Here is a 22,393-nt window from a genome sequence, read left to right as displayed (position 1 = left end):
AGCATATAAACAGAACCAAAGACAAAAACCACATGGTTATCTCAATAGATGCAGAAAAGGCCTTTGACAAAATTCAACAACCCTTCATGCTAAAAACTCTCAATAAATTAGGTATTGATGGGACGTATCTCAAAATAATAAGAGCTATCTATGACAAACCCACAGCCAATATCATACTGAATGGGCAAAAACTGGAAGCCTTACCTCTGAAAACTGGCACAAGACAGGGATGCCCTCTCTCACCGCTCCTATTCAACATAGTGCTGGAAGTTCTGGCCAGAGCAATCAGGCAGGAGAAGGAAATAAAGGGTATTCAACTAGGAAAAGAGGAAGTCAAATTGTCCCTGTTTGCAGATGACATGATTGTATATCTAGAAAACCCCATTGTCTCAGCCCAAAATCTCCTTAAGCTGATTAGCAACTTCAGCAAAGTCTCAGGATACAAAATTAATGTACAAAAATCACAAGCATTCTTGTACACCAATAACAGACAAACAGAGAGCCAAATCATGAGTGAACTCCCATTCACAATTGCTTCAAAGAGAATCAAATACCTAGGAATCCAACTTACAAGGGATGTGAAGGACCTCTTCAAGGAGAACTACAAACCACTGCTCAATGAAATCAAAGAGGATACAAACAAATGGAAGAACATTCCATGCTCATGGGTTGGAAGAATCAATATCGTGAAAATGGCCATACTGCCCAAGGTCATTTATAGATTCAATGCCATCCCCATCAAGCTACCAATGACTTTCTTCACAGAATTGGAAAAAACTACTTTAAAGTTCATATGGAACCAAAAAAGAGCCCGCATCGCCAAGTCAATCCTAAGCCAAAAGAACAAAGCTGGAGGCATCACGCTACCTGACTTTAAACTATACTACAAGGCTACAGTAACCAAAACAGCATGGTACTGGTACCACAACAGAGACATAGATCAATGGAACAGAACAGAGCCCTCAGAAATGACGCCGCATAGCTACAACTATCTGATCTTTGACAAACCTGACAAAAACAAGAAATGGGGAAAGGATTCCCTATTTAATAAATGGTGCTGGGAAAACTGGCTAGCCATATATAGAAAGCTGAAACTGGATCCCTTCCTTACACCTTATACAAAAATTAATTCAAGATGGATTAAAGACTTATATGTTAGACCTAAAACCATTAAAATCCTACAAGAAAACCTAGGCAATACCATTCAGGACATAGGCGTGGGCAAGGACTTCATGTCTAAAACACCAAAAGCAATGGCAACAAAAGCCAAAATTGACAAATGGGATCTCATTAAACTAAAGAGCTTCTGCACAGCAAAAGAAACTACCATCAGAGTGAACAGGCAACCTACAGAATGGGAGAAAATTTTTGCAACCTACTCATCTGACAAAGGGCTAATATCCAGAATCTACAATGAACTCAAACAAATTTACAAGAAAAAAACAAACAACCCCATCAAAAAGTGGGCAGAGGACATGAACAGACACTTCTCAAAAGAAGACATTTATGCAGCCAAAAAACACATGAAGAAATGCTCATCATCACTGGCCATCAGAGAAATGCAAATCAAAACCACAGTGAGATACCATCTCACACCAGTTAGAATGGCCATCATTAAAAAATCAGGAAACAATAGGTGCTGGAGAGGATGTGGAGAAATAGGAACACTTTTACACTGTTGGTGGGACTGTAAACTAGTTCAACCATTGTGGAAGTCAGTGTGGCGATTCCTCAGGGATCTCGAACTAGAAATACCATTTGACCCAGCCATCCCATTACTGGGTATATACCCAAAGGACTATAAATCATGCTGCTATAAAGACACATGCACACGTATGTTTATTGCAGCACTATTCACAATAGCAAAGAGTTGGAACCAACCCAAATGTCCAACAACGATAGACTGGATTAAGAAGGTGTGGCACATATACACCATGGAATACTATGCAGCCATAAAAAATGATGGGTTCGTGTCCTTTGTAGGGACATGGATGAAGCTGGAGGACATCATTCTCAGTAAACTATCGCAAGGACAAAAAACCAAACACCGCATGTTCTCACTCATAGGTGGGAATTGAACAATGAGAACTCATGGACACAGGAAGGGGAACATCACACTCCGGGGACTGTTGTGGGGTGGGGGGAGGGGGGAGGGACAGCATTAGGAGATACACCTAATGCTAAATGACGAGTTAATGGGTGCAGGAAATCAACATGGCACGTGGATACATATGTAACAAACCTGCACATTGTGCACATGTACCCTAAAACCCTAAAGTATAATAAAAATAAATAAATAAATAAATAAATTAGTGTAATTCATATATTAAAAATGTTTGCTTCTGAACTAGGTAGTCCAGAAACTAGGTAGCCTGAAAAGCCTCTCATCACCACAAAATAGCCATATGTAACATAAACCACAGGAAGTATCACTTTACATACATTGCTGAGCTGCCAAGGGGTTACAGAGAAGCCATAAAAACCAGCAAAATTCAGATTAAGCAGAAATCCAGAGAGTGGGCAAATGTGAATGCTAAAGTTGGTGCTGCCCTGAAGCAAAAGACAATCTCAGGCACTCAGAGACCAGGAAACTAATAGCCACTTAAGGATGCGGAAAACTAGGCCATGGGCTTTACAAAATGGAGATTCCAAACTGGAAACACTGAATAGGCAGAAATATCTGAAGGACTGCTCCTTTAGACAAAAGGTAGACAGGGAAAAATCTGCAAAGAAAAGCCTATCTTTTTTTTGTCTTTGCTCCAGACAGAAAATAATAATAATTTTACCTAAGAAATAGTTACCATAAGCTTGGTCACAGTCAGGATAAATAGTAATAAATGCACATGTAGACATATTGAGGAGAAGCAGGAGAATACCAAAAGCAAGATCTTAAGAGCATCTGGATAGAAAAAACAGAGAGTGGCAATTAGACTAACAGAAGCCAGAAGATACTGGGGACGAAAATTCAATATAGAATTCTGTACCCTAAAATTATTTTTCAAGAATGAGAGTGATATAAAAACATTTTTCAAATGAACAAATCAGAGTTTGCCAACAATAGACCTTTACCAAAGAAACTTCTAAAGGGTGTTCTTCAGGAAGAAGAAAATTGACACCAGAAATAAGGTCTTAGATGCAAGAAGAAGTGACAAGCAAACAAACTGGGAAACTTGTAGGTAAATCTGTTTTTTGTTTGTTTGTTTGTTTGTTTGAGACGGAGTCTTGCTCTGTCACCCAGGCTGCAGTGCAGTGGCGCGATCTCTGCTCACTGCAAGCTCCGCCTCCCGAGTTCACGCCGTTCTCCTGCCTCAGCCTCTCCGAGTAGCTGGGACTACAGGCGCCCGCCACCATGGCTGGCTAATTTTTTTGCATTTTTAGTAGAGATGGGGTTTCACTGTGTTAGCCAGGTAGGTAAATCTGAACAAGCAACTATATAAAACACTGATAGCTAATGTGTATATTTTAAAATAGTTTAAAATGGAGCTAAAATACTAGGCAAAAAAATAGCATGCAGAACTATTACTATTAGAGATTTCTAAGGTCCTTGCATTTGCCAAAAAAGAGTAGAGATATCAATTACATTTAGGGTTTCCCATATTAAGTATGTACAGTAAAATCACTATAAAGGGAAAAAAGAAATAGGGAAAAACAGTCAACCCAAAATAATTTTAAAAGAAGAAAAAAGAAACAGTAAAAGCAGAACAGATATATCAGTAATTACAATAAATATAAGCAGACTAAATTTGCCAGTTCAGAGATAAATAGTATCAGACTGGGTAATGATAAAGATTGAATTCACTAGGAGGCTATAATAATTCTATGCTTAGTAATATAGCCTCAAACTATATAAAGCAAAAATTGATCTACAATAAGAAATATCTACCACCTTAGTGGTATATATTTCAATAGTTGTAGAGATTGCACACACGCATGCGCTCACACACACATACACACCCCTACCTATGCAATTTTGCAGGAGACAGCAACGAAACATTTGGGAAACATCACTGCAATTTTATATACCCTCTTTTAGGAAAGGACATACTTCCCATTTCATTCTAAAATCACAACCAATCGACAACTATACAAGAAAGGAATAAGGGGCCAATGCTACTCAAGAACATAGAAAAAAAATTTTTTTTTTTTTTTTGAGATGGAGCCTCACTCTGTTGCCCAGGCTGGAGTGCAGTGGCACAATCTCGGCTCACTGCAAGCTCCACCTCCAGGGTTCACGCCATTCTCCTGCCTCAGCTTCCCAAGTAGCTGGGACAGGCGCCCGCCGACACACCCGGCTAATTTTTTGCATTTTTTTTTTTTTTAGTAGAGATGGGGTTTCACCGTGTTACCCAGGCTGGTCTCAATCTCCTGACCTTATGATCCGCCCACCTCGGCCTCTCAAAGTGCTGGGATTACAGGCTTGAGCCACCGCGCCTGGCCAGAAAAATTCTATATTAAATGTTAATAACTCTAAAAACATGTAAAACAATCTATTATCACCAAGTTTGACTTATAAAAAAGCAGTTAGTTTGCCATTTGAAAATGCACTCATATTAGTGCACGAACTTAATGAATAAAAGAGAAAGACAATACAACTATCTCACTAAGTGCAGAAAAGCATTAGATAAAATTTAACACCAATTCATCATAAAACCTCCTTACAATATAGAAATAGAAGGGAATTTTACAAATCTAATCTAAGAATGTCTATCATAAACTTGCAAAAAAAAGTCAACCAAATAAAATATTAGAAGCAGCTCCTTTAAAATCAGAAACAAAATAAAGATATCCACTATTAATCCTACTACTCAGCATTGTACTGTAGGTCTTAGGCCATGTGGTCAAATAAACAAAAAAGAAAAAGAATTATAAACTTTGAAAATTAAATAAAAAACTGTTATCATTTACAGACAATTTGACTTCCTACAGAAAAAAAACAAAAAATTATTGAGACATTATCAGAATTAACAATAGAGTTTAGCAAAATGGCCATATGTAAACTAAATGTCCAGAAAATACTTCTATTTCTATATCAGCAACAAATTGTTAGAAAATATAATTTTTAAAGAGATACCATTATAATAGTAACAAAAATTATAAGGTCTCTTAAACATATCTAACAGACATGCAATTTATTTATCACAAAATAGAAAACTATATTGAAAACTATTAAAGAAGACATATATTTTAAGAAGTATACCATATCCATAAATAGGGAAAGTCAATATAGTAAAGATGTCAGTTCTTTCAAATGAATCTATAGGTCCAAATGAATTCTGTTCAACACTGTGCTTTGGGATTTGGCAAAATAAGTAAATAAAGATTTCTTTGGAAGGGTAAATGGTTATGAACAGTCAAAACATTCTTGAGGAAGAATAACAAGGTAAACAAATTTTCCTAGCAGATACTAAGACAGTATAAAGGTAAAAATGAAGATATTGAGTGGTATATTAGTGCAGAAATAACTAAATAAATGAAACAAGCTAGAAAACTCAGTGGCAAAGCCATGCATTTTGTGAATTTTATGTGTGATAGAAATGTCTTTTCAGAACAGTGGGAAAAGAATTACTATTTAGTAAATCAGCTTCCAAGACTTTATTAATGATAAGAATTATCTAAACGACTTGCTAAATATCCAGATTACCTGGAAATTCTGACTCATTAGGTCTGGATTAGAGCCTAGGAATCTATTTTTATCAAGAATTCCAAGTGATTCTTAACCTTGGTCAAGTTTTAAAAGCCCTTCAATAAATGTTGCTGGAACAATTGCATATCTACATGGAAAAAAATAAAATTGAATTTCTCCCTCACAAAATTCAATTCCTAGTATTTTAAAAACATAAATGGAAAAATTAAAACAACAATTTTTAGAAAAGGATATAGGAGAATGTCTTCATAGCTCTGAGATAAGTAGATTTCTTTCAATAATACCAAATGCATTAGTCATAAAGGAAAAGATTGATAAACTAGATACTTTTAAATTAAATCTGTTACTCAACATCACAAACTATGAGAAAATATTCGAACATATATTATCAACAAAGGATTAATATCCAGATTAAATTTTAAAACTCCTAAAGATAAATCCAAAGATAGATTGATCAATAGGAAAATCAGTAAAAGACATGAACAGACATTTTACATAAAAAGAAACATGAATAGTCAATCAAAAAATAAAAACACATCCAACCTTGGTAGTAATCATAAAAATAAGAATTAAAACCACAACAGGATCATTTTACAACCTCCAAAATGGTGAAAATTAAAAATTCAGACAATATCAAGCATTTACAAGAATGTATAAAACAAAATATCTCTTACACATGGGTGACAGGAGAGTAAAATGGTGCAACTATTTTAGAAAACAATCTGGAATCCTTTGGAAATAACAGTTATCCTATAAAGCTGAAGATTCACTTACCCTGTGACCTAGCACTTTCATTCTGAGAAGCTCTTGCACACTTCTACAAAGATACATGTACAGGAACTTCATGGCAGGATTGCTCATAGTAGTAAAAATCAAGAAATCACTCCAAAATATCCATCAACAGAAGAATGGACAAATAAATTGTAACTCATTCATACAATGGAATACTTTGCAGCAGGGAAATGGATGAACTACAGCTTCTGTTACCATTTGGACAAATCTCTAAAACATAATGTGAGTGAAAATTGACAGTTATGGCCAGGAGCAATGGCTCACTCTTGCAATCCCAGCACTTTGGGAGGCCGAGGCAGCCAGATCACCTGAGGTCAGGAGTTCAAGACCAGCCTGGCTAACATGGTGAAACCCCATCTCTACTAAAAATACAAAATTAGCCAGGCATGGTGATGCATGCCTGTAATCCCAGCTACTTGGGAGGCTGAGGTAGGAGACGCACTTGAACCTAGGAGGTGGAGGTTGCAGTGAGCTGAGATCGTGCCATTGCACTCCAGCCTGGGTGACAGAAGTGAAGCTCTGTCCAAAAAAAAGGAAGGAAGGAAGGAAGGAAGGAAGGAAGGAAGGAAGGAAGGAAAGAAAGAAGGAAGGAAGGACAGACAAAAATTGCCAGTTACAAACAATACAAGCTTATACACAGACAAAATTCATAATAGTATGTGCCCTTTGAGGGAAAGAGGACTATATGACTGTGGAAGGACACAGAGGAGTTTCAAAAGCATCACGAATGTTCTATTTCTCAAGCTGTGTGATAGAAAAAATTGAGGTTTGCTTTTTAACATTCCCTATGTCTTACAGTTATTAATATATATTCTTTTTTTTTTAAAAGTATAAGTATTCCACAATACAAACATATACTTTAAAATATTTATTGATTGAAAGATTTATAAGCTGAGGTGAAACACTACACCAGGAATCAGGATAATCATAACCAGCAACTGAGCGCCTCTGGGTAACCTGTCCTGCTTGGCCCTTGGACGCATGTACAGAACAGCCCCTGTTCCTGACCACTCTTGAGGCAAGATAGATGGACACGTAACCACCCAAAATGCCCAATGAAAGAGATTGCTCACGCACTCTGTAACTAGTTCAGAGGAAGTAGGATTCAGGTTAAAGTTTGTACTTGCAAGTTAAAGAGGAGAGGGGTTGAATCAGGGAAGGCTGTCCTTGGGGGCATCCCTTACCTTCTCACAGTACCAGCCTCTGTTGACACCCACATTGCCATGCCCGATGGAGACCCGACTCAGGGGGCTAAGGAGGACAGCCAGCTCGATGTGGAAGATGTCCGTACGGCCTCGGTCAAACACGCCGCCCTCCAGGAAGATTTTCCCACTGTTCTTATTCCCTCTGGCCCCATACATGACCAAGTAGATTTTGGATTTGGTACCAGCCCCCCGGACATCCCCAGTGAAGACGGTGACAATATACGTAATAGCTGGTGTGGAAACAACAGGAAAAAGAGTGTTCAATGTGAGCCGCATCATAATACCCCACCCCCTCCTCCCCTTCCTTGTTACAACACCCCCAAAGCCCTCCTCCTCCACACATCCTCTTTCCCCATCATGTCCTACTCCTCCAGATGCCACCTAATGTCCCTCTCGACCTCATTTCATCTTTTTCAGAGTTTGTGTGTCCAATGCATCTGAGTTTGAGAATAAACCACACGTATTATTACAGGAAGCTGTCAGTGCTGATTAGAGGAAACTAACAAAGAGAAGGAGGAACTCGGGTTGGCTAAGAATAGTACTTATTATTAATGATAATTACCATGCGTACATTATTAATAGCTGCCAGATGAATTCTGTTATGTCTAATCTAATTATAATAGTCAACTCCATTAATGGAGATTTATGTTCAGGGCTATCTGATTCATTTCACTTGCTCTTCTGCTGATAAATTAAAAACATAACTTTTAATAGAGGACATTAATGTCCTCCTTTGCTGCCTGATGTGGTAGGGTGAGGGAGGATTGAGGGAGAGAGAGAACATTGTTGGTTGGGCCATTTGAGGTTCTGGTCTATCAGGAGGCAATATGAGGACATGGAATTCTGAGGAAGAACTAGCAAAGAGAGATTAAACTCTGAGACAGGGCGAAGCAAAAGAAAATACCAAAGACAAACACTTGGACAGGCAATTCTACTAAGGACTGGCCTGGCCTAGATTTTTTTATTTTATTTTATTTTTTATTTTTTTGAGACAGAGTCCCACTCTATTACCCAGGCTGGAATCTAGTGGTGTGATCTCAGTTCACTGCAACCTCTACTTCCCAGGCTCAAGCGATTCTCGTGTCTCGGCCTCCTGAGTGGCTGGGATTACAGACGTGTGCCACCACACCTGGTTAATTTTTGTATTTTTAGTAGAGACAGGGTTTCGCCATGTTGGCCAGGCTGGTCTCGAACTCCTGGCCTCAAGTGATCCGCCCCCCTCGGACTCCCAAATTGCTGGGATTACAGGCGTGAGACACCATGCCTGGCCTACATTCTTTAATTCTGACCTGGGGTCTAAGGCAGTTGTCACGTTAAGCCTTGTTAATTCCCCCACCCATCCCTCACCCTGCCATATCCCATAACCTCAGAGAAATAAAAATCCCAAATTTCTTTGAGTGATAATACATGCAACTACATGGGTGCATTATTCATTCTTAAACTTACATTTTCTTTTGTTCAGCATTTACTGAGTGCTTACTAGATTCCAGGCCTTTGGGAGTAAATAAATAAAAAGGAATGGTCATTGCTCTAGAAAAAAAAATAGGTCTCGAGCTTTATTTCTCTAAGATGCATGGACAAATGGTGTTCCCACATCAGACATACTTTCATCATTTAGGATATAAGCAATTCCCAGCTGCTTTCGTTTCTGCTCTTCTTCTACCACTAGGAGACATATAATATTTACACATTCAATAGGATTATATTAATTCTATTAGAGTATGTTTTTAAGTAAACTGCGAACTTTCATCTGCAGACGACTTATGCCACGCCTCACAATGATCAGCCTGCAATGCTGAGGTTGAAAAGGACTGGAGCAGAGGAGCGTTTAGTCTTCTGAAAAGCAGCAATAAAGGTCTGCCAAGGAACATGGAGCAAAAGAATGAAGTTACCCAGGCCAGAGAAGGTCAGGGAGGGCTCGAAGGCAGTGACTGGAAACAGGAATTTGAGAGGCATAAAGAAGAGAAAAGGCTTTGCAGGATGAGGAGAAGGCAGGTTCCAAGGATAGAGAGAGAGAAAGAGCAAGGCAAGCAGGGAGTTGAGGGGAGAGGGAAGGCATGGGAACAAGATGGAGGGGAGAATGGAAGGTGTGAATGTGCAGTGGGAGAGAGGGTGTGGGAAGACTCTGTGGGTAGGATAAATGGAGCCAAATTGGGGAGAAATGTGTACATTATACTACAGAACATGGATTTTCTCCCATGGTGAGTCATGGGAGTTCTGCTGCAGAGAACATTCTCAGATGTACACAATATCAAAGTTGATTTTCTAGAACATGCATGACCATGACTGCCATGCTGGGAGTTGGAAGTTTTCTGCGGAATTCATACAGGTTAGGGCTTTAGGAAGCAGACCAAATCCTGAATCTATCACTTGCCAACTGTGTGCCCTTGGACAAGGCTCTTCCATTGCCTCAGTTTCCTCATCTGTGAGATGGGAACAATAACAGTTCCTACTTTATAGGGTGTTTGTGAGGATTGAAGGACACCATGTAGGTCAGGTACCTACCTAGAAGGCCTGGCATATACTAAGCACTCAATATCAGGAAGAGTTCAGAGTAAATCAATGTCCTGGGAAACATCCATGCTTGTCAGAAGTTCACATTCTGGCTTCATACTATGGATACCTTCCTTTGCCCTGGGCAGTTAGTATCTGCTTAGCAGCATCCCCCAGGTCCTCTGGCAACAACAGAGCCCCCAGGCTGCAACCCAGTGGGACAGAACAGTTTCGGGAGCAGGAGGAATGCTGTCTGCAGACCCAGCTGGCTCCTGTTTGATCACAGGCCTCCAGCCCCACAGATGCCAACACCGACCCTTAGGCAGAAAGTGAAATACCCAAAAGAGCCTCCCCTTTCTTCAAATCTACCTGTGGTCTCAGCTCCGCCCACTAAGATATCCCTTTGGATTTTGCCATCGTCTTCGTCCAAGGCCAGCCAGCGGTTAAGGGGGAAGTCATATTTTCTTTTGTTCCCAATATCTTCAATGACAATCTGGGAAGGAGAAGAGGGGACAAGGATGTAGATAAGTGTTGTTGAGGGGGCACCTGGAGATCTAATCCAATCTTCCAATCACTTGAGTCTACTTTAAGAATGTACTGATATCTGCTTCGTGGCCCAAGGAAAGCTTATCACAAGGACACAACTGTGTCCAGGATACCTGGTAAAGCTTAGAATCATACAGGGATGACTGGCAATTACCTTCTGACCTGAATTACTGAGCCACTGCTCCCTCCACTGCTGCAGATCATTTTTTTAATTGAAGCAAAAAATTTGGCAGCATGTGCCCTGTGAGACTGGTCACAAGAACTGGAAGCCTGGATTTGCAAACTGTGACAAAATCATCACTCTCCTCACAGGCTGAAGTTTGGGATTCTGACCTTATTGGTGAGAAGCAGAGCCCATGCAAGGGGAACTGCGAGCCCCACATCAGGTACAGTGAATCCTAGGATCTTGTGATCAGGTCAGAAAACATCAGCCACCAACAGTAAGGCTAATGGAACTATGATGCCTCCCTCAGAGACGCCCATGTGAGCTAAGTTAGTGAGGCTGAGATAAGTGTGCCTTCTAGAATACACCAAAGAGCTGAGGGGCCCTCTCAAAATGTGCCCAGAAGATCCAACTGAAAACTTGCTCTAGGTTAAGTAGAATTGTTAATAGCTAGAATGTGTCCTCCAGTCATAATACAATATGGACAGGGGGTAACCTTTTTACTGTCAACATGTATCTCATAACATCATGTTATATACCTTAAATATACACAATAAAATTTATTTTAAAAATTCGATCACTTTAGAACAGGATTAAGATGATAAAATGCTACCAAGACCAAGCAAGCATCTGGTAGCTTTGTAAAAATTGAAGACTATACTGTAAAAAACAAAAGCATTCGAACAAAAACACACTTTCACGGTTGTCTCTATATATGTTCAAAGTGCACAACCCTCTGCTTTACATTATTCCTGCAGGAAATTCTGTCTCAAATGAATTTCAAAGTATACAGATTTTGGCCGGGCATGGTGGCTCACACCTGTAATCCCAGCACTTTGGGAGGCCAAGGCGGGAGGATCATGAGGTCAGGAGATCATGACCATCCTGGCTAACATGGTGAAACCCCATCTCTACTAAAAATACAAAAAAATTAGCCAGGCGTGGTGACGGGCACCTATAGTCTCAGCTACTCAGGAGGCTGATGCAGGAGAATGGCATGATCCCAGGAGGTGGAGCTTGCAGTGAGCCGAGATCATGCCACTGTACTCCAGTCTGGGCGATAGAGCAAGACTCCGTCTCAAAAAAATAAAAATAAAAGAAATAAAAAGTATATAGATTTTTAGGAAAGCATCTCTTGCATAAAATGCAACCAACTTGTATCAAAGACTCAGGCAATAGGCATAAGAAAAGAAATCATCACATCAGGGCAGAGCTATACCAGGACAGTACCATCCAGGATCTGAGAACTGGACTAAGAGACTCCAATCAACCCTGGATGTGAGACGGGAGTTCAGTTATTACCCAACTGGAGCCAAGAATGAAAATAGAAGTGGGAGCAGGAAGAAGAGAGGAGGAGTAGGAAGATGGGAGATTTAATAAGCATGGCCTATGTTTCGGGGGCACCTTGACTATTGTCAGATACCAAGTCTGAACAAGACCCACCTCATTTGAGGTTGGGTAAAGGGAATACACCAACTTAAGATCTTGCAAAATTCTTGAATCAAAGACAGGGAAGATCATTCTAAAGAATCAGAGGAGGGGCAGAACTCTGGAAAGAACCTAATATGGGACATACCATAAGAACTCACACCATTCAACTGATGTGCTTAAGAGAATATAAGAAGATTTAGTCTTTATGAAATAGGAGTAAATATCTTTAAAGACAGATAAAACTACAATGAAAAGGCAATCAGTTGAGATTAAAAAATAACTAAGTAAGAAAGGGAATCAAGAAAAATAAAACTATACAGCAGCAAATGGATCAAAGTTCTTAAAATTCTGCCTGTTCTTTCACCAACTCCTGAGCATTTACTGTAAGAAATAATCATAGATGTACATAAAGATAAGGCATGAAACGTTTGTCACAGCACTATTTATAGTATAATAGTATACTGTACACACACACACACACACACACACACACACACACGTTGAACATCCCTAATCTGAAAACCGAAATCCAAAATGCTCCAAAGTCTGAAATTTTTTGAGTGCTGACAACACACCAAAAGTGGAAAATTCCACACCAGACCTTATATGATGGGTCACAGTCCAAACACAGTCAAAACTTTGCTTCATGTAAAAAAATTACTGACTAATACTGTGTAGAATTACCTTCAGGGTACTTGCATAAAGTGTATGTGAAACAAATAAATTTCATGCTTAGACTTGGGTCCCATCCCAAGATATCTCATTATGTATATGCAAATATTCCAAATTCAAAAAAGCCTGAAATCTGAAACACTTCTGGTCCCAAGCATTTCCAATAAGGTATATTCAACCTGTATAGCATAATATACATTTTATATATTACATAATATACAGTATATAGCATAATTATGTCGTATAATAATTTTGAGGAAAAAATAGAAACATTCGACAAAAGGAGATTGGTTTAATAAGTCATGGTAGATCTAAAACACTTATTTCCATCATTAAAAATTACACTGTAGCTAGGCGTGGTGGCTCACACCTGTAAACACAGCACTTTTGGAGGTCGAGGCAGGCATATCACCTAAGGTCAAGAGTTCGAGACCAGCCTGGTCGACATGGTGAAACCCTGTCTCTACTAAAACTACAAAAATTAGCCAGACATGGTGGCAGGCACCTGTAATCCCAGCTACTTGGGAGGCTGAGGCAGGAGAAGAATCGCTTGAACCCGGGAGGCAGAGATTGCAGTGAGCTAAGACTGTGCCACTGCACTCCAGCCTCAGCAGCGACAGAGTGACACTCTGTCTCAAAAAAAAAAAAAATTATATTGTAAAATAGCCATGTCATTCTATTTAAATAACATGGGGATATATGCATGCTATATTTAAAAGTGAAAATGTTTGTAAAATATTGTATTCATTATGACACCATATATATATATATGGTGTCATATATATATACACATATATATGTACATATATACATATGTATGGTGTCATAATGAATATATATATATACACACACATATATATGGGGTGATAATATGATACATATATAGGTGATAAGTGATATATATATATTAATTAATAGAAAAATGACTAGAGGATATTCATCCAAATATTAACTGGTTATGTTTGGGTGGTAAAATTATGAGTGGTTTTTTTTGTTTATTTGTATTTTCTAAATGTTTTATGATGAACATGTATTAGTTTTGTAAGAAAAAATAATTAAAAGAAATACATTCAGAATTGAAATATACATTGACAGGAGAAAGAAGTGGAACTCAGTGTGGAACAGCGAATCAATGATGTGGTGGGAATTTGACAAGTTCTCAAGGAATGCAAAAAGGTAGAGATGACAGGAGTAAAGGGGAAGCTGCCAGTTTTGGAAGGTAGAGAATGGAAATCCAATAGACGGGCAATTGGCTGTCCTGAGGAAGAGACCAGAACAAATGCCACCCAAGCAAGAATCTAACATACAATAAGAAATCTCTTTTCTGACCTATAAATGAATTAATTACAAATAAATGAATAAACAAATAGCCTGCCCATCAGATAGAAAACACATGCTGTGTTTCAGAGAAATTAAAAACAAACACGGAAGGAAGGAGGGAAGGAAGGAAGGAAGGAGGGAAGGAAGGAAGGAAGGAAGGAAGGAAGGAAGGAAGGAAGGAAGGAAGGAAGGAAGGAAGGAAGAAAGGGAGGGAGGGAGGGAGGGATGGCAGGCAAAGACCCTACTCCTAGATGCTGTCTGGCAAGACTTTTGAATATAAAGAAAAACATCTGCAAGCATCTGGCAGGAAAAAAATTAGGTTACCCGGAAAGAAACGAAAGTCTACTTGGCCTCAATATCACATTTCAGAAGTTAACAGAATACAATCCACAAAGTTTTAAAGGAAAAAAGTGTTTTCACCCATAGATTTCACACCTTGCCAAGCTGCCCTTTGAGGGTAAGGCAACAAAGAAACACATCTTGGCATGTGAACCTGCCTCCTTGGGGAACCTTCCTGAGAGCACAACGCACCCATGTGACCAAGAAGGAACCTGAGTTCAAGAGGGTGAAACCGTTCACCCTTTAAAGCTCCGTCCACTAAACCTTGTGTTTTCATTCTGCTGTCTTCCTTTTCAGAATGAAGAAAGTGGACTTCAAGGTACCTGTTCTGTGCCCCACCCTGGCTGAGGTCATAAAATGCACAGGCCTCCTCTCCCCACTTTGCCCAGCTAAGTAGGAAACCACCTGAAAACACAATTCTGCTGGTGTATTGGCTATTTGGATTCTGGACTCACACCCTATTTCTTCTCCAATCCAAGCAGCAGTTCCACTTAGCATCCCTGGTACCCTGTTCAGTACCAGGCTTGCTGCTCTTAGGACCAGGCAAGCCCTTCCTTTCCAAAGGAATTTGGGCATTTCTTCCTTTGTTGATTCAATGCCCAGTCCCATGCCAAGAATTAGGGAGGTGCCCTCAAGGAACTTTCAGACTAATTATGAAAAGAAGTGTGGCCATCACTAGGATGCTCACTCAGCACCCTTTCCAATCACCTTCTTCCTAGTCCACTTCTATTCTACAAGCTGAAAGCTAACCACCCAATTTCCCAGTTTTCACTGCAGCTAGGTTATCCACATAATACATATTTGGCCAGTGAAATGTAGCCGGAAGTTCCAAGGAGGGCTCTGCTTTTTTCAAAATAAGGCATGATTTGCCAGAAAACAGTCTTTATCCCCCTTGTCAAAGCCTTTATCCCCTTTTTATCTCCCCCTCTTTCTGTCTGGAACATAGATAAGATGCCTAGAGATTCAGTAGCTATCATGTGCTCATGAGGCAACAAATTGGAGGATAAAAGTCCCAGTGCTGGCGATGGTAACGCAGAGAGGGAGGAGGTGCCTCGGAAAGCAGCTGCACCAGCCTTGAGCTGACCACATTTGGATTTCCTGGCTGAAAAGATGCAGGATGAGCTGAAAAAAAGAAGCTCCTAGTTGTTTAACACTGCACTTGGATGTTCTGATCCTTGCAGCCAAATATTTTCCTGATACAAGAAGATAAATAAAGTTAAGCAATAACAAAACCTCAACTATCAGACAGCCTCATTCTTTACAGTCAAGTTGTTATAAATCTGAGAGTTTTCTATTTTAAGCAATAAGACGTTTCTCAAAATACTTTTTCAAAAATATATAACACATTAACCTTTTCCTATCATTCTGTAATGAACAGAAATATTACACATTGATGTCTTCATAACTGAGGGAAGTCTATGCAAAAGGCCGGTTGCCTGTTTTCTAACTGACCTCAGCCTGGTGTGAATTTTTAATATTCTTTTGGTATTTTATATCTTCTCTGACTTCCCCTTACTGTTCTCGATAACCCTACCCATTGCAGTGCCTCTTTCCCCTTCTAATTTTCTGCTAGAGGTTTAAAATTACAGGAAGCAAGTTTACTAGAAGGGATTACAGGTAAGCACTAGATTCTGAGTGCAAGTCTGAAGGGGGCTTCCTTCAAAATCAGGGCAAGGTCAGATAGAGCCAGGGACATGAGCTTTCTTTACAAACTTTGAATGGGATACGTTTTAGCTGCTCAGGAGCCTTTTTGCTTTCTTCTTGATTCTTAACTTTGTCCTGGATAGGTGAAACTATAACACTTGAGATCCAGAAATTTGTGGTACAAAGCAACAGGTCAATATAAGTCACAAGAAAGCATACACTTGGATCAAATGAATGCTATAAGCAAGCAGGGTTCTAAAATTTCACGGGAGGGAGAGGTTCTGGTGGGCCAGGGTCAGGGAAAGCTTCATGGCAGAGTCTTGAAGAATGAATAGGGCCTGGCTAGGTTCAAATGAAAGCACTGGGCTTCCTATAAAAAAGGATGAGTTCACGTCTTTTGCAGGGACATGGATGAAGCTGGAAACCGTCATTCTCAGCAAACTATCACAAGGACAGAAAACCAAACCCCGCGTGTTCTCACTCATAGGTGGGAATTGAACAATGAGAACACTTGTACACAGAGCGGGGAACATCACACACTGGGGCCTGTTGGGGGCTGGGGGGCTGGGGGAGGGATAGCATTAGGAGAAATACCTAATGTAAATGACAAGTTGATGGGTGCAGCAAACCAACATGGCACACGTATACTTATGTAAAAACATGCACATTGTGCACATGTACCCTAAAAAGAAAAGAGAGAGAGAAAAAAAAAAGAGAGAGAAAGTACTGGACTTCCTATGAAGATGGTAACGTGAGTGAAGTCTTGGAGGCCATAAGGAGGACAGAATGGCTGGCCATCTGGCTTAGGTAGAAGAGTGGATGCAGATGGACCTAGAGAAGGAAGTTGGGACTGAGATACAACCCTCTGAAGAAGAAGAAGCCCCCCTTCCAAGGCCACAGGGACCACAGAGAAGCAGCTGAACTCACCTGGGACAGGAACCAACCTGCAGATCCCCCCTTATTGTTGTGGCCAACATTGATCTTCATCAGCTGCCCCAAATCCGGGGCATCCAGGATGAACCTGTCTTCAGCTCCCTTTTCAAAGTTGTTCTTTTCATTTTCTAGCCTACGCTCCCCTGTATGCACAGACATACAAAAGAAATTACAAAAAGACCAGAAGAAAAGAATTTCCAAGCCTTCATCGTCCGCCCACTGAAAGATGCTCTTCCAAAGTCAACAAGGGCAACTTCCTCCTGAGATCTAAGGGCTCCTTACATCCCTCCAGTCTCTGAACAAGGCAGAGGTTTGCTTCATGTGTGGCTTGTGCCCAGGTCCTATAACTGAGCTTTTGATTTCTGCCTTACTCTAGAGTCCCGATCCTACTAAACCGATTTGTACCTCCATCTCTAGATCTAGGACCCTGCCTTGCTTTTGCCAGTTGCTTGTCCTGAATTGGAACAATAGCCACAGCAGTTGGTAAAGGGGCTGTTGGTATTCAGCCTACAGACTTCCTTAGACCTGACTCCTTTTCTGGAAAACAGTTCTGGTAAGTATTAATACTATCAGATGCTGCTGGTTGTTTAACATAGTTTTGGGTTTTACTCTCATTTATTCCTCACCACAATTCAAGAAGGAGATATTATTAACTCTGTCTTGCAAATGAAGAAACAGAGACTTAGAGAAGTTACATAACTTGCCAAAAGTCATGCAGGTTATAAGAACTTAGTTAGGACTCAAATTTTAACCTGTTCTTTCTGTTCTGCAATTTTCCATTATTGTGTATCTACAAATCATATCTAGGCACCAATTTTTGCTGAAACCATCCTGTGTTCTTTCTTTTTAATTGTTTTTAAATTTTAAATTGTGACAGTTCAAACATACAGAAAATAATATAAGACATTCATGTACCCACCATCCAGATTTAAGAGAGATAACAGATACTAACATTTTGTCCAGTTTTCTCCAAAACTTTCTCATTTCTTAAGGATGTAAAACATGACAGATATGTCTAAGGCCTCACTGTCCATCTCTTCCCTTCTACTCCTTTCCCAGAATAAACACTATCTTCAACTTGGTATATATCATTCCCAAGAATTTTTGTTTGCATATATATGTATCTATAAAGAAGATATACTATTTATGCATGTTTTAGAATTTTACATAAATAGTATCATAGTACACACCTCTCTACCTCAAATTCTTCATCTGTACAATGGAGATAATAACAGTGCCTCCCTCATGGGATTTTACTGTGAGATTGACTGAATTAATACACAAACAGCACTTAGGACGGCTCCTGAAGTGTGGTGGTCACTATTACATTATTATTGCTGCTGAGGTGGTTGCTATTATTCCTGTTATCATTGTCACATACCCTCATGCTACTTGCTTTTTCTCAGTTAATGTTATCCTTTTGAGAGTACCTTGATGATAGTCATAACTTTATTCATCTGACTGCTGTATAATAGTCATTGAATGAAGGAAACACTGTTGTCTATGCATTCTTCTACTGATGGACATTTAGGTTGCTTCTAATTTTTTACTATTGCAAACAGCACTGAAATGGACTCTTCTGTACCTATTTCCTACTGCACATTTGTAAGAACAGCTCTGAATAGATACCTACAGTTTCTGGACCATGAGGTGTGCTCATGTTCAGTTTATTAGATGTTGCAAAATTTACCTCCAAAAATGGTGAACTACATTAATTACCACCAGTAGTATATGAAGATTCCTATTCCCCACAATCATTATTAACATATATTTTTTAAAATTTTTATTCAGTGTGTACCCAATAGCATCTTATTGCAGTTTTAATTTGCATTCCCCTACTTATTTGGGGAGATTGAGAATATGTTCATGAATATATTTTGGCTATTTAGGCTTTGCTCTTCTGTAATTTTTCCATTTATATCTTTTATTCCATTTTTCTCTTGTCTTGTTTGCCTATGTTTATCATACAAATATTTTTCTTGTTTTAATAGACTTCAATTTATCAATATTTTCTTTTGTTGCTTATGCTTTTAATGAATTGTTTACGAAATCCCATCTCTAAATTGAGATTAAAAAGATACTTCTTTAGAGTTTCTTCTAAAAATTTTATATTTTTGCTTTTTCACATTTAAGTCTTTAGCCCATCTGAAAGTTATTTTGTGCGTGATAAAAGGCAGGAATTTAATTTTATCGTTTTTCATATGGTTAGACAATTGTTCAAACACCAGTAATTGAACATTTCATCTTTTCCTTCTGATTTATAATGCCAACTCTATGTGTGCTTCTAGACTCTTTATTCTGTTTCATTGCTTTATTTTGTTTATCCATCTAGCAATATCACACTGTTTTAGTTTTTAGAGACCTAAAATATCTTAATATCTGGCAGGGCAAATATTCTCATATTATTAATATTGTTAGCATTATTTTCATTATTCAAAATTGTCTTGTCAATATTTAGCTCTTTATGGCTTAGCCCTACATGAATTTTAGTAGCAATGTAAGCTGTGGGGCATAGCCTTTTAAGATTTTGACTGAAATTGCATTGCATTTATAAAACAACCTGGGAAAATTTGACATATTAATGAATTTGAGTCTTTTCTCATCCATGAATGTATTTCTCAATTTATTTACATATTCTTGTATATCCTTCAATAAAAATTTATAGTTTTCCCAAAAAGGCTCTTTTTAATATTTATTCTTAGGTACCTTGTAATTGCTAATGTAAATAATATATTTTTAAATTAAACGTTTGCATTACTTATTTTTATTACTTTTTGTATGGTAATCTTATATCCAGCAACTTTAGTAACTTTCTCTTTCATTGGTTCTAATGGTTTGTAAATTCTCCTGGATTTTGTAGATGATCATTATTTTTTACCAAAATGAAAGTTTGTTGTTTCATTTTCAACCATTACAGCTTTTATTTCTTTTACTTGCCCCTTTTTCTGGCCTTAGGACCTCTAGTACTGTGAAGAATAGAAATAATGAGTAGCTGGACTATTTCGTTTCTGGCTTTAAAAAGAGTGCTTTCAAGTTTTCAAAATTAAGCATGATATTTGTGCATATTTTGGTAGATAGCCTTATATTTTTCAAAAAAATTCTATTTCTAGTTTTCTATGGGTTTTTAAAAAGCAAATAATGCAAATTTTCCTGCATCTATCAAGATAATTCTTTCTCTTTAATCTGTTACTATGATAAATTATATAAATAGACTAATGTTAAATTATCATTAAATCCCTGGAATAAACTTTACAGAGTAGAAATTATTTGTCATATATCTATATATTTATTTATCAATTTGGTGTGCTAATATTTAAAATTTTTAGGTCTTCCACATGACAAAATGTTTATCATCACTGGCCATCAGAGAAATGCAAATCAAAACCACAATGAGATATCATCTCACACCAGTTAGAATGGCCATCATTAAAAAGTCAGGAAACAACAGGTGCTGGAGAGGATGTAGAGAAATAGGAACACCTTTACACTGTTGGTGGGAGTGTAAATTAGTTCAACCATTGTGGAAGACAGTGTGGCGATTCCTCAAGGATCTAGAACTAGAAACACCATTTGACCCAGCCATCCCATTACTGAGTATATACCCAAAGGATTATAAATCATGATGCTATAAAGGCACATGCACATATATGTTTATTGCGGCACTATTCACAATAGCAAAGACTTGGAACCAACCCAAATGTCCATCAATGATAGACTGGATTAAGAAAATGTGGCACATATACATCATGGAATACTATGCAGCCATAAAAAAGGATGAGTTCATGTCCTTTTTAGGGATGTGGATGAAGCTGGAAACCATCATTCTGAGCAAACTATCGCAAGGACAGAAAACCAAACACCGCATGTTCTCACTCATAGGTGGGAACTGAACAATGAGAACACTTGGACACATGGTGGGGAACATCACATACTGGGGACTGTCATGGGATGGGGGGAGTGGGGAGGGATAGCATTAGGAGATATACCTAATGTAAATGATGAGTTAACAGGTGCAGCACACCAACGTGGCACATGTATACATATGTAACAAACCTGTACGTTGTGCACATGTACCCTAGTATTTGAAGTATAATAATAAATAAATAAATAAAAAGATTTTTAGGACTTTATTCATAAATAAGACTAATCTGTACATTTCTTTCTCTTAATTTATCAGCCTGATTTTGGTATCAAAAAATCATAAAATAAACTAGGACACATTACCTATTTCCCTATTCTTTGAAACAATTTATATAACATGGAGATTCATAATTTCTTAAATATTTGGTAGATTTTGCCTGAACAATCTTCTTGGTGTGATGTCTTGGGTGAATTTTAATTACTGCTCTAATTTCTTTAGTGATTACAGATCTCCTTGGAAATTGGCTATAGCATGTTCTTAAGAGAATCTTTTTAGGATACTGAGATGAAAGATCAGGCTACATCATATAGTGGCAATCATAAGGCTTGGACCCCAGGCTCTTTACTATGCTAGAGGAGACCCTCATGTTCCCTCAAGCATAAATGATGATGTGGCAGAAGAGGACCAAAGGCCAAGATTCTCCCATGTCATATTGCTATGGGACCCTAGCCCCAGGAAAGAGGCTAGCCTTCTCCAATAATGTGGCTTAGACCTCACAGCCCAAGGGCCAGTGTTTCTCTCCCAGGTCTGCAGTCTTGCCCTGCAAGATCCTCCTGGAATGACCCAGTATGTGATGGGTAACAGGGACCTGCATAGTTGCTATTGCTACTGTCTCCTCTAGTTTCCCCGGATAAATTCTGTTCCAGGTGGTGGTGGTGGTGACGATGATATAACATGTGCTATCAGATTATTCATATTATAATTTATTCTTTAATTACTTAGACATATGCTTTTTAATTTTTAAATGTGGTGAGAAGTGGACATTTCTTCTAATTTTATTGCCTTATGATCAAAGAATGTTGTCTCTATATTATTGATTCATTTAAGTTAAGGCTTGCTTTGTGATTTTGTATACAGTCATTATATGCTTGATAAGAATGTGTATTCTCTACCAGTTGGATGAAGTAATCTATATACTCCCTTTAGGTCAAGCTTATTAACTGTGTAGTTGAAATCTTTTCCACTCATACTAAATTTGTATGCATTTGGCCTATCCATTACTGACAGTATTGTATCAAAATCTCCCACTATGATTCTGTATTTGCCAAATTCCTCCAAGAATTTTGTTA

General features: G+C 38.6%; 1 protein-coding gene across 2 annotated transcripts in view; it reads right to left on the bottom strand.

The window, feature by feature from the left end:
- Positions 1 to 22,393, bottom strand: part of LOXHD1 (lipoxygenase homology PLAT domains 1) — a 197,232-nt gene that overhangs the window by 133,547 nt on the left and 41,292 nt on the right. For both annotated transcript variants that reach the window (XM_032151710.2, XM_058438393.1), the window contains exons 6-8: positions 17,177 to 17,325; positions 10,504 to 10,627; positions 7,621 to 7,871 (exon numbers count right to left, since the gene is read on the bottom strand). In XM_032151710.2, the coding sequence (XP_032007601.1) occupies positions 7,621 to 7,871; positions 10,504 to 10,627; positions 17,177 to 17,325 (524 nt within the window). The remainder of the gene's footprint in view (positions 1 to 7,620; positions 7,872 to 10,503; positions 10,628 to 17,176; positions 17,326 to 22,393) is intronic.

This window comes from Hylobates moloch, unplaced genomic scaffold (assembly GCF_009828535.3).
Source record: "Hylobates moloch isolate HMO894 unplaced genomic scaffold, HMol_V3 SCAFFOLD_5, whole genome shotgun sequence".
In the NCBI taxonomy this organism is placed as follows: domain Eukaryota; kingdom Metazoa; phylum Chordata; class Mammalia; order Primates; family Hylobatidae; genus Hylobates; species Hylobates moloch.
Note: the sequence above shows the minus strand (reverse complement) of the source record. Positions and strands in the feature narration are given on the sequence as shown.